The sequence below is a fragment of the Buteo buteo genome, chromosome 5, assembly GCF_964188355.1.
Source record: "Buteo buteo chromosome 5, bButBut1.hap1.1, whole genome shotgun sequence".
In the NCBI taxonomy this organism is placed as follows: domain Eukaryota; kingdom Metazoa; phylum Chordata; class Aves; order Accipitriformes; family Accipitridae; genus Buteo; species Buteo buteo.
In genome coordinates this window covers 48,530,515-48,544,129 of record NC_134175.1, presented here as the reverse complement: position 1 = coordinate 48,544,129, position 13,615 = coordinate 48,530,515, and the positions used below count along the sequence as shown (strand labels likewise).

Here is a 13,615-nt window from a genome sequence, read left to right as displayed (position 1 = left end):
TGTTCCCCTGAGATAATAAATGTTAATATCTGTTATGATTGGCAATTGAAACAATATTTTTTTTTGGTTGGAATAAGTGGGGTAAAATTTTTAAAATATAATTTTTAACATTTTTCCTTAGACATTCACAAGACCATATTGATCTAGTGGTGTAGTAACATCATGTCCAACATCCAGAATTAATATATTTTTCCTGTGATTTTTATGCTCTGTAACATACTTTTATTTCTCAAGTGTCACTAGGCTGCAGGTTTTCTGGAGATGTTAAATCACTCATATAAACCTTATTTATGCATCTGTAAAAGTGATCTTAAATGACTTGGACTTCTTGTTAGCGATGTTGTGAAGAGGATGAAGAGTGACGTTTTCCTTTTTTCTAACAGAAAGAAAGAAATTTCTTCTTTATGCAAGGCGTTCAGAAATAAGAGGGGTGGACATAGAGAACCCATACTTCAACTTCATCACAGCCTTCACTGTTCCTGACATTGATGATGTGACGGTCATAGATTTTGATGCTGTTGAAGAACGCTTATACTGGACTGATGTGAAAACACAGACCATCAAGCGTGCCTTCATTAATGGGACTGGCTTAGAAACCATTATTTCAAGAGGTAAATAGCATAACATTGAAGTAAAAATAATTCATTATAGGTAACTGTGTGTATAAGCATGCTAAAATATGAGCATGCAAGTTCTTGTTACGTGTACCTCTCACTAGTATTGGATAATTGATCTAAACCATAAGAAAGCACAATTTTGTTTAGGATTCTAGGTCATTTTATTGATTCATAATTAATTTTTATTTAAATAAATTGAGATGTAATTAGGATGTAATAAACATTGCTTTTATACAAGATTGAAGTGTGTAGTAAACAATGGAAATAGTGTCTTCTGGGGAAGGTAGAAAGAATAAAGATGAAAAGCAGAAAAATAACAGTATCCCGACATAGCTTTGCATTGAAGAATTTAATGTAGATTTCATATGTCCTTTGGCTATCTGTGCTAACCTAGCAAGGAAATTAGCTCCATCGGAGTTATTTTTTCTTCAGTCCATGTAGATCTTTTGGCTTTGGCACCCTTGGTGAAGCACACAATATGATAGCTTTGTAATTTTGGTGATACTGGTGTTACGCACGTACCTGTTGCCTTCTTGCAGCACGTCATGTTCAAACTGATTGCCATCAGGCTGTTTGCAGTACTTAAATGCAAAGAGGAAGTGGGTCTTCTGATTCTGTGTCTGAATCCTGCATACGTTTGTTCTGTCATTGCTGCTTCAGTTATTTATAATGCTACAATTCAGGTTTTCCTTTTTACTGAGCTTTTTCATTATAGGTAGGTTGCATAGAGCAGTAAAAGGAAACTTAAAATATTGCAAATGGAAAATCATGGCTGGCAGTTTTTTCTGCAGTTGGCGCCTTCATTGTTCTGACACTTCTGCTCTGTACTTTGAATACAGAAATGTAATGGATTGTAAATTCTATACCTGATTGCTTCAACCCTATGTCAGTAGCTCCAGTATTAAAGTGATACCATTTGTTGTCCTTGCTAGTGGTATTTTTTTGTTTCTAACCACTGTCAGTTCACCTCCTGGCAGCACATGATGGTCTTCTATTTTATAATATACCTACCTGCTTGAAAACAGGGAAACTGTCTGACAGGGACTGTCTGGAGGCAAATTTTGCAAACTTTGGTTTCTCAATTGTTAAATATATGTTTGAAAGGGAAGAGGAGAAAAGAAAGAACTTCTTAAGATCAGACCTTTTCTGATTTTGAGAACAAATAAGAAAAAAAAAAACCAAATATTTCTTAAGTTGATTATTTGGGAACTTCAGAAAATTAATTAAAGCTCTGCCCCTGGTGTCGCTTTAGAAGAAATTTGTTCTGTATTAGCATAATTTGGGAAATCATTGGACAACTATGGCAATATCCCCACTTGGCTATGTAGATTGATGGAATTTATTTTGTATGGATATCTTTATTTTTCCACTGCTATCTCAGAGACAACTTTATTAACAATTGGAGAGTTTTTTCAGTACCATTAATGAGGACAAGGTTTAGAGTGCCTTTTAGAGCTCTTCTTTACATCTTGAATTGAGGTGCTCAAAACAGAAAGAGTTGGGTTTTTTAAATGGTAGTAGACTAAAAACATTGTTTACTGTATAAAATATATAGTGAAAAATCACAAAATTTGTCAAGAAACTTAATGAAACTTAAAGAAACATACTATGTATGAGTGTTTCTGTTTATCAACATTCTTTCATATTCTTTTTATTACGGTAGCTTCTGTGGTGGAGGTTTTTGGGGTTTTTTGTGCCAGATGTGACTTAATATATATAAAATTTGCAAAATTACAACGTTCTGGCACATCAAAACATTATAAAGACTACTTATTTTGTGTAAATGATCTCATTTGCTTACAGTTATATTTTTATACTTCTTATAAGAACATAAGAAGATTTGTAAGCACATACTAGTGGGATTCTCGTTGGATGAATTCTTATGCCAGTGTCACAAAGATGCCAAAGTCATACTTTAATCTTTTTAAGAGTATGAAATGCTTGTTTTCTAGTTCCTCCAACAAAAAACACCCAAAAAGGCAGAGGATCAGTTTAAAATGGGTCAAGGCTTTGTATTTGGTATCCTTTGTTGCATTCTCTAAAGTTGGCAAACTTTCTAATGTCCAATCGCTGTTTGACCTTATGTATATGCAAGCCAGTCCACAGCCACATCCATGTTCGTTTGTCAATGACAAAGTTAACAAACTTTGTTAAGTTGACAAAGAGATAGTGTACAAACTATGAACTATAATGAAATCATTAATTCGCCCTTGGCCTGTTTCCTTGTCTACAAAGATGCTGGCCGGTTTGAACCATTGCTATGCCACGACAGAGTGGCATGTTGGTATCTTGATCTTGAGCAGTGGTTTTATACCCAGCATTTAAGGCAGTTATTAACATATATTAACATTCTTTTAAATCAATATCTTGCTAAGGAAGACTATCACATACAAAACTGCAAAAGTTCAGTATCTGTCTGATAATTATTTTTGGACAATAGGTTTTGTGCTAATTTCTAAAGAAGTATTTATGGAGGATTTCCTAAATCTCCAGTGCAATTTTCATGTTCTTCTTGCAAGTGTATCAGGCCCAAGAAGAAAAATAATGATTATTAATTCTTGGCAACTATTTTATAAATACTTCTGAATAGAATATTGCACAATATTGTTAACAAATGGTAGAAGAAATTGGTTTGGTTTTTTTCTGCAATACTGAACATAATACAGAAAGAAAATAAAAAGAACAACTGCTTTCACTTTTTGCAGATATTCAGAGTATCAGAGGTCTTGCAGTGGATTGGATATCACGTAATTTATATTGGATTAGCTCAGAATTTGATGAAACACAAATTAATGTGGCACATTTAGATGGTTCCTTGAAAACCTCAATCATCCACGGAATCGATAAACCCCAATGTCTTGCAGTTCACCCAGTAAAAGGGTAAGATATCTGTGGTTTTAATAAACAAACTATGGTAAAGGTCATCAGAAGATTTCTTCTTTGTTCAGATTTTAAGTTTGCCCATTCTGTTTTCTTTCAAACTTAAATGCATGTGTTTGAAAGATTTTGCTGAGAATTTCTGAACTGAGTACTGCTTCCCTACCAAAGGTTACTGTTGATTAAATCATGTAATCATTAGTTGTATCTTTTGCCTGCTTCTAAACTTAGAAATGTTTTCACTACTGATGCATTAAAAATACTGTGTACACAAAGCAACGTTTTAAATGTGTTCACTTTTTTCTTCAGTAAGCTCTACTGGATGGATGGTAACACAATTAACATGGCAAATATGGATGGCAGCAACAGCAAAATACTCTTTCAGAATCAAAAAGATCCTGTTGGTAAATACCATTTTTCCTGTTTCTGTTTTTATAGTGCCTTATTGTGGACATTATCTTGAAACACTATTTAAGTATAACATAATGTTTTTCATATACTATATAACAGTGATAAGTCATAAAGACGTGAAAAACACTGATGTACTCCTGCGTTTCTCAGTTTAAGCTATTTTTGGCACATTCTAATGGAAATCTACTGTAATGGGTTAAGTATAGTAGTATTAACTTCTAGAATTACAGTAGACTGAAGGTGAAGGAGAACCCATCTGAATTTCTCAATCTTTAGATCATGGGTAAAAAAATGTAGACAGCAGGGTTTTAATAAATTATGGGTTTATGAAAGAGGATGCTTTGACTGGAAATGTAAAACCTTCCTCACCAGAATCCCAGCTGCATGATCAAAAGATAATTTGGCTCTTAACTTTTCCTTTCAAATACAGAAAAGAGCAACAGTTGAAGCATACATTGCATATAATGACTTAGCCTCAGTTTTAGTATTTGAGAATTAATATAGTTGATGATAAATTATGGCTTTTTTTTTTTTTAAAAAAAAAGCTCTTTCTATATGTACTAGTTATTTATTTATTTTTTGGTTCAGGTCTCTTTTTGTAATTTCATTTTTTAGAGAGTTAAAGTGGTTACATCAATTGTTTTTGCCTTATTAATAGGCCATCAATAAAATGATTACATTTTAAAGCATTTAGGGGTTTTCATAACTGAATGCATTAAGCAAGCAGAAGGAAAAATAACTTAAATCGTTAAATAATTTAATAAATTTGACATAAGAGCAACACAACATGCATTTTTAGACCCAAAATTAAAAGAATTTTGTAGAAATTATTTGGTAACTGTTTTGTTGTTGATTTGATTTTCTATCTATCCACTTGAAGAGACAGTTATCTATTTAACTGGAGAAAAAAAAAGAGTGGTAAACCCACTAATTTTAACGTGAAGCATAAACACATTTAATAATATTACAACTATATTAAAAAGTAAGGCTATGTGCAACATTTTGCACTGAATATCCTGTGATCATAGGTCACAAGGTCCTAAATTGCAGTCCTTATGGTTTCTGTCATTGACTTTGTTCTGAGTAGCAGTAAAGCCACTGAACCAAATACATGGTAGAATGGTAAGTACTCCTTTTTTTTTTTTTTTTTTTTTTCTCCTTCCTGTAAATGTATCAGTACTGTAAAAGGCTGCATGTGCAAATCCATGTGGGTTTTGTGATGTTTTTCTTCATGGACATGTACAGTCTCACTGGTATCAGATGGAATATTCATGCAGTTAAACATACTTGTAAGCCCTGTAGGAATGACGATTGTGACATAGTTTTTTTACTTCACTATAGAGCTGCGAGGCAATTTGTTTTCTTTCTGCATTATTGGATTAATTTTTAACACCTTTGGGATCTGATAAGAATTACTTGATATAGGTTATATTCCACATTGAAGGTTCTTATTGCATAATAATGAGATCTATCACATAAGAAGGAGACCAAAGAGATTTAATTGTTTATTCCTTCCTCTTGGCAATCTAAAAGCATGCTAAATCATAAAATACGTAAAGTGTAAAATATGTAGTATATAAAGAGTGTAGAGAGATATATATATGTATGTATGTATGTAAAGGGAAAATAAAGCTTGCACCTGACTGTTCCTAAAAACTTTTTATTTGGTAGACAGCTCAGTTTTATTGTCGGTTAGGATGGACATGAAAACAGATTCTGTTGCATGTCTGAGGAAAAATGGATGGATACACTATAGATAAAACAAGTATTAAATTTCCAAAGTCAAACTCTTAATTCAGATATATGAAAATGCCTGTTTTAGTGGTTTAAATTATTCTTACCATTAGCATAAGACATTCCTATGCTAAGAACAAGAAAACACTGTTGAAGAGCCAGAGATTAACAGTCTTAAAACTTTAATTTAATGTTTCATTTCTAACTGAGAAACTGTCTTTCTCTGTAAGTGAAACCTTAGTTCATGTAGTGCTAATTTTGACTATTTGGGGAGTGAGGTGAATGATCTGGTAAGTGAGTTCACAGATGGATTACTGAAAAAAGACAAATATATGGCTTATTAAGAGTTGGATGTCCTGATAATTGGTATTTAGTTTTCTTGAGACATAATTTCAGAACTTGAGGAATGAGAGAAAGTTTCCCAATCTGTGACCTGAAGATGGATTACTTTTTTTCTCAATTTGAGTTATGTCAAAACAAGGAGACTATTTCAATTAAAATATTTTGTATTAACACCAAGAGTATGTCATTGGAAATTTTGGAAACTGATAATCTTAGGACAACAGATTGTGTCTCTTATTTTTATCTTAACTAGTACATACTAGATATGAGTTGCTAGTCCATTCTGCAGTTCTAAAAGGCTCAAATACTGACACATAATGGTCAGTTGAAAAAGGAGCTAGTTACTGGAGTTCCATTAAACTGCATTCTTAGGGATTCAGAATTAGTGCTTACTTTTATACTTCGTGAGGCAGATCTTTTGATCATTGGTGGCTTGATCTTATTTTCAGTTAAGCAGTTGTTTGTTATAAAACTCTAAAAATACAAATCATGCATCCATTGGACTGTTTTTAAGGAAATGGCTATTATTAAATTGTAGAGTATTTTATTAAATTGTAGAGTATTGTATTCTGAGTAAGTTTTGAAATAGCTTGGATAAATAACCTTTTAAAACATACTGGATCACTCTCAGCTCTATTCAAAGGACTTCATAATTAGAGGGGGAGGAGGTGTTGTTGGGGTTTGAGGTTTTGGGGGTTTTTTTCTGTTTTTTGGGGAGGGTTAAGTAGAGTTCAATCCTTTCTTCTGAACAAACTTAGAGTTTCTGTTTTGCTTATGATTATAGTACAGCCCTGTTTGCTGTTTTTGTTGTTCTTGTTTTATTTCCTTGGCTGACTCTACTTGAATATCCTTTGCTAATTTGTTCTTCCTTTTGAATATATAGCATAATCTACAAACAAAATTGTTGCAGATGTAAACCAAAAATCTTCTTGAGACTTGTTTTTTTAAAAAAAGTTATTTCTTAATTATGTATGTGTGTTTAGCAGAGAAATAAACCTAAGGATTTCCTAATTTTAAGCACTGTTTTTTCACCTGAAATGTAATCAGCCATAAACTGTTACCAAAAAAATCTTTCTTAAGTCACTAAGGTGGGAAATGTGAACAAAAATTCCACACACTGTTCCTATAATTCATCTGAGCTTGTAATAGCAGTGTCCAACAGTTCTTTGATTTAGGTAGTAAGAATGAATCCCACCTTTAATGTTCTTGGAACATATCTCCACAGGTAAAAATACATTAGAGGAACATACATCACTTAATAAGTATAGGAAAAATGCTATCAAGAGTCATTTCCTTGAACTTCAGGGATGCACCAAATTAAAATATATAACTTGATTTTCTAGTAGTGGAAGATAAGATCTCATCGCATATATGGCTTTAGGATTGAAACCTCTGTATGAATTGCTGGAATAACCTTTCTGATATACTTTTTAAATAGTAGCATATTTCTGGAAATTTGAGTAAGAAAATTGGAAAATGCATGTGAAAACAGTGATGGCCTAAGTCATGGTAATATATTTTTTTAAAACACAACAGAATTCTCCTAGATCAATATTTTACAATCCACATGTTCAGGTTGACTTTGGCAGCTGGGACATAAGGTGTAAGCCAGTCACCCACTCTAGACTGCATCATGAGTATCTGTGATGCTTATGGCTAGTAAGTCACCTATTTTCTTTAGTAAAAAAAGGACAATGCCTGAAAAAACTAAATAAACATTCTCTGCCTACGTTAGAAATAGTATGTTTTCACAAAGGTTGGTAACAGGTGGAATAACCCAATAGAAAAATACTTTGGGAAGAAAAATGTTGGTAGGCTTGGGTAGAAGGAAATAGGAATGTTATTTCTGTCAGTCACTGCTGTGTAATTGGAATACCCATATGTAGAAACACCAGTTTAATATCTGAAGAAGTAGAAAACCTGACAAGATAAGATTGTAATTGCTCTGTAGATTGCATTCACAGCAACCCCGTAAATAGATTTGTCTAGATGAAGTTAGTGAGCAGCTGACTGGCAGCAGTCAGGAGTTACGGAGAATAGCAAATGCTATCCATCTCAGAGTAAGGAAACCTTTATACTTATGTATTACCTTTGTAACCCATAGTAAGGTCCATCCATATTGCCAGGAAAGTTTCCCGTGCTAGGCCTAAGTACTGTAAGTGCTGCTTGTCTCCATGGTCTGTGGCACTGTCTTTTTGCTTTGAGCAATGCTTGTTGTACAAGCATGAAGACACATATTTGTGGAGAGATGCTGCAAGATCAATCTCTCCTAAAGGCACTAGTTGGTATCCTTATCCTCTCTTGAGCGTCTGTTTTTTTTTTTCTTCTGGGTGATACGCTTGCAGAGAGGGGGAAAAATACCAGTAACTGTAAATGAACGGGAAAGCTTTTTTTTCAAAAGCTTAGAAAGTGGACACCTTTTGGCCTACTATGTCAAGTGTACATAAAGAATTAGTTGCATGATGTCAGCTGTAAGTACTGCAGCACATGGCACTGCTTTCTCCCATCAGGATTTTGAAAATAGATCTGGCTTTCCACAAGCAATTTACAGGACGGAAGAATAGTACCGTACAATATGTAGAGGTTGACCTATGCAGTGAAATACAGTATTTCTTGGCAACTTGCTGCTGGATAACTAAGATGAATTCTGGGAAAAGTCTAGTACCAAAGCAAATTATTATGGCATGTATTGTCACCATGCCAAGCGTATTTCACTGTGGAAAATCTCCTGTTACAATTACTTGAACATTTTTCAAGGATTATAGAAGTCTGAAATATATTATCTCTTAGTTCTTTGCTCTTACATCCAGAAAGTTGTATACTTTGTTCATTTAGTAAGTGATTTTGCAAGTATTTTAATTTCTACAGTTCTCTTGCTTCTAACTCCAAAGAACTGATCGTGAGGTCAGTTTACTGTGAAGCAAAATTAAAATTAATACTATAAATTTATTGAGAATTTGTATTAGGTTTTGGTATTTCAGCATTCTAAGCAGAGGGCTGTGCATGTAGAGAGAGAACAGACTTTTTATAGTTCTGAATCACACAAAGTAGCTTGTTTTCCAAGTCTTCATGTATTCATAGTTTTAGAATATAAATAATGGCTTCTGGTTCACATTCACTAGTAGTTAATGGCCTTGCTGAGGACCTCAGTTCATTCAAGTAATTGTTCGTTGCCAGATAATGCTCTTTCATCAGTCAGTCACTAATTGATTTCTGTAGATGTTGGGAGAAATAAAAGGCAGAAATCTTTTTAAAAGCATGGTTTTCTTCACTATAGATGGTCAAGTTTGTTTGGTTTTCTCAATTTGACTGGATGAGTGGATAGATAACATAATTGAGCGTATATATATTTCTTAAATACATTTTTATTATGAAAACAGCTTAACACTAAATGTATATTATCTATTAAAACCACAGTTAAAGTTGTATACGTTAATTACAGGTTTATCAATAGATTATGGGGAGAACAAACTTTACTGGATCAGTTCAGGAAATGGAACCATAAATAGATGCAACTTGGATGGTGGTAATCTTGAAATAATAGAATCAATGAAAGAAGACTTAACAAAAGCCACAGCTTTAACCATTATGGGTAAGTTCAGGGCTAATAACTTAGTTTGTAAATGATTGGAAGCTAATTTAATAATGAAATAGCAAAAGCTTGGAGAAGCTATTGTTGTTTTTATGTAAATAATACATACAATACATTCACTAGTAAGACTGTTTTGTTTGTGAAAATTGTTTCATTGAACAGACAGTTTACCATCTGTATTACAAGTATATGTTTCTAAATATAGTCTTGCATATATATACGCACAGGATGAAGGTAACAAACTGATGCCTTATATTTACTTGTAAAGCATGTTGGAAGGATGTGTGTTATGCTCTTTATTACAGAGAATTATCTATGACTTGTTTCTTCTGCTGCTCACTTCTTTCCACTGTCTTAGTTCAGAATAGCCCTAGTTTGTTGAATTGGCTTGCACTTTGTGAAGACTTCTTTGGGTTATGAATTGATGATTGATGATTCTGTTTGTTATACGTTGCACATTAGAAATGTTTAGAATGTTCAAAAACATATACATTATCAAAAAAAAAAAAGAAGAATGGTAACATAAGGAAAAATTCCTAAAAGATTCAAGAAGTCTTTAAGTTGCAGATTGCTGAATATTATGAGAATATTCTTTGAATTGACTTGTTTCTCATATGCATCTTCAGCTTTTGACCCTTGCTGGAGGTAGGATACAATGTGTTAAGAAATTCCAGTCTGACTCAGAAGTAGTGTTTATATTATTCTAGAGATAACTTTACAGCTTTCCGTATTTCCTCCAAATGCTTTGCTGACCTCTCTTCTAGTTCAATTAAAAATTATTTATATTTATCTTGCATGTTCCAAAAAAAGTTCAGTTGATAAGTAGACTTTTGTTGGGATAGTTGACTCATCAACTGCCTGAGTCTTTTTATAAAGTATTTTATTTGATTGGTTAATTGTATAATGTACATATAGATGGTGTGCTTGTGAAAGTTAATGCTAAGTGAACTCCAAAGACATTATGCACATGGTGTAAATTAAGTCATGTTTTAAAGTACTAACTACTAAAATAGTTTTATTATACACATATTTGGCCAGTATTGAACTGTAAATGCTGTCAAAATCTGTTGGAGAGGGGATACTTTTATTATGCATTCATAAACAAAAGCAAGTTTTGTGTCAGAAGGAGTCATGAATGTTAATATAGACAAATTGTCTTTCGTTGATTTGATTGTGACTAGAAATAGAATGAATAGATGACCTTTACTTTAGGGAGCTATTGGAAGTCTTTAATATGACATGTTGTAAAGAGTATTTGTTCATACTGTCATTGAGATATCTGTGGTATCAAGTCTTCGTTTGTGATTCATGGAAGCTACCGCAGTGATGATCCATCTGGGATATTGAATAAAGAGTTGATAGCTATAATTTAAAGAAGCGTTTCGTGCTTGTTTGCGTGAAAGTAGTTGAATTTTTGCAGGTGTGGAGATGAAAGAATTTCTGCCACATAGTTTTTAAACATATATACATCTAATATTCCTAGTTTGGGATGCTTTGTTTTTATGGTTGATGACAATTATTCCTACTCAAAATTGGTAAACAAAACTTACAATATGTTCAGGTTTTTCTGTTTGTTTTGCTTTTGGGTTTTGTCTTTGTTTTGGAGCCATAGTTGATAAACTGCAATATGACATTGCAGTATGATTCCATATAAAAATCTGTTGGAGAAAAGTGCAAACAAATACAGTTTTATAAACAGTACTGTATGTGCTGATTGAAAAACATGAAGTTTCTGTATTCATTTCTTCTGTATGTTTTTATATTGTGGAACATACTGTAGCAACATAAATGCCATCTATTTTCCTGAAGTGCTGGTAGCTTTACATCAGCTTCTTATAGTCAGGCTTTCATGCATGTAAAACGGATCAGAATGGAAAATCCAATGCGATACGAAGCAAGATAAGAGATTTGCACTTGATAAATGATCATAACTAATATTATATAAATAAAGAAGAATTAATAATTTGTTCTAACGTAAGATTTAACATGATAGTGTATGAAAATTTAGTACTCCTGTTGATCTGTTTGCCTACAAGCTTAATAGGAAGCTATAGCAGGTGAATCACAGTAATTACAATGTTTATTGCATAATTTTTGGTCCATTTCATAAATTTTCTTGACTGCTTTTATGTAAAACCGCAGTAAACACGTAAAAAACAACATGAGCTGGAATGTTTGTATAGACAGTCTTTTGCACAGAAAACTAACAGATCTTCTGACAGTTTCTAGTGGGTTTTGCTGTCTTATAGTTTATGTTCCAGAAGATTTTTCAGAACTATAAAAAAATAATGACAGAGGCTTGACCCAAGACTGATTTCTTTCTTGCTTTGGTAATCTCTGTGCTGTACTGCTATCTCTGTGTTATCTTGATCTTTGATTCTGTTAATTTCAAAATGGGAAAAGAATTGAGAAGCAGTTAGGCACTCCATGGTTATGTACTGTGGTAAGAACTCAATAAATAATGCTAGCTAAGTCAGTAAAGTTTTGTTTTGCTTTTTAATATAGCTTATAGAGTAGTTCAGACCTTCACCAGGCAATGACAAATGGCACTCCCCTTTAGTACTACTCCTCCTCAGTCTCCTCATTGTTTGTACTTCATTGCTTTCAATCCCTCTATTTTAGTGTTGCAGTTTAGCCATTGTAAACTGTTTGGAAGTTACCACTACTGTTTCAGATGTTTACTGTTGTTTAGTCCTTTCCAGGCTCTGTTTAACATTTTCCTACTATTATGTCTTTTAGTGGGAGCATATAGAAGGTAATGATAAGACATGAAAAAAGAATGTTAGCAAACAAGTTTGTGCCAAAGTGACTCTCAGGTTTATCCTTGAGGGAAATAGAAACAACTTATATAATTCACATTTTTCTGTATTTTGTTCCTTCATTTATTGGTTTTCTACTCAGTAGTGTCAGTCATCTTTCTTTTTGCATATGCTGAGCTCCAAAATTCCTAGTCTTTTGGTGCCTGCTTTTGCTACATCTTTTTGAGCATGATATAGATGAGATGAAAACTATATTTCATTTGAAACTAAAGCATTTTAATATATGCAAAATTACTATTTTTTCCATGCCCTTAAGCATAGAAAAAAATATTTTTGCTGTTGCCATTCTGTATTACAAAGATGTTGCTATAAATCCATGATGAAGTCACATTTGCTTTTCTACTCTTCCCACTTTTTCTTCAAATACACATTTACTATGTGAAATGTCAGTGCCTGCAACGTCAGCCATTTTTAGTTAATTTACAATTCAAAAATGTGTGTGATAGCTTTGTTTAGTCTGTTTATTGTCTTGCATTTGCTCAATGGTAATTTTCTTCTGCTACTATGTTAACTGTTTGTTTTATTTTGTTCAAAAACCTCTGAAGTCTATTCTGGTCTTTTGGAAGCTTATCTAATCCACAGCATCCTATGCCTCGTGTAATTTTCAACACCTACTACTGACACTATTTACAAGTTGGTAACAAAAATGTCCACTGTTTTGGAAACTCAGGATGTTCCATGTGAGAGAATATCTGATTTTCATATATGGTACAGCAATACTTTTCTCAACATTAAGAAAATGCTTCCTTTGCTTAAGGTTGGAGGTTAATACATCATATTCAGTATCTGATTTTAGCAGTTTTCCTGATTGCCCGTGTCTGAGTGTGATCAAATTATTTAGATGTACTTGGAATTCTGCATGAAGTCTCATCTCCTGCTTTCCACGTTACTTAATGAAAATGGTTGCTTGACTGTAACTGAACCTGGTTGGAAAATTACCTTTGTGGTAAGAACTGTATGTATTTTGAGATTGGTGAGCAGAGTCATTATATTACAAGATTTGAATTACAAAGGAACTTGCAGCAATAGCTGATGTATTTCCAAACTGGCGTATTCTTTCTTGAATGATATATGACTCTGAATGATAAACTGAGCATTGCTAGAAAAGTATTGATTAGTTACTGTAAGCTGAGAAGAAAAAGATATTGAAGGCTCCTGTCAGCAGTTCTGGTGGAGGTATTTGATTGGGTTTTGTATCATGTCCTCGCAGAAATACAGTTTAC

At 33.2% G+C, this 13,615-nt stretch overlaps 1 protein-coding gene across 1 annotated transcript in view; it reads left to right on the top strand.

Annotated features, from left to right (window-relative positions):
- The window catches only part of LRP1B (LDL receptor related protein 1B), a 576,780-nt gene that overhangs the window by 355,328 nt on the left and 207,837 nt on the right, over nucleotides 1-13,615 (top strand). Inside the window, exons 29-32 of the mRNA XM_075027025.1 lie at nucleotides 384-611; nucleotides 3,323-3,497; nucleotides 3,804-3,898; nucleotides 9,424-9,573. Coding sequence (XP_074883126.1) covers nucleotides 384-611; nucleotides 3,323-3,497; nucleotides 3,804-3,898; nucleotides 9,424-9,573 — 648 coding nt within the window. The remainder of the gene's footprint in view (nucleotides 1-383; nucleotides 612-3,322; nucleotides 3,498-3,803; nucleotides 3,899-9,423; nucleotides 9,574-13,615) is intronic.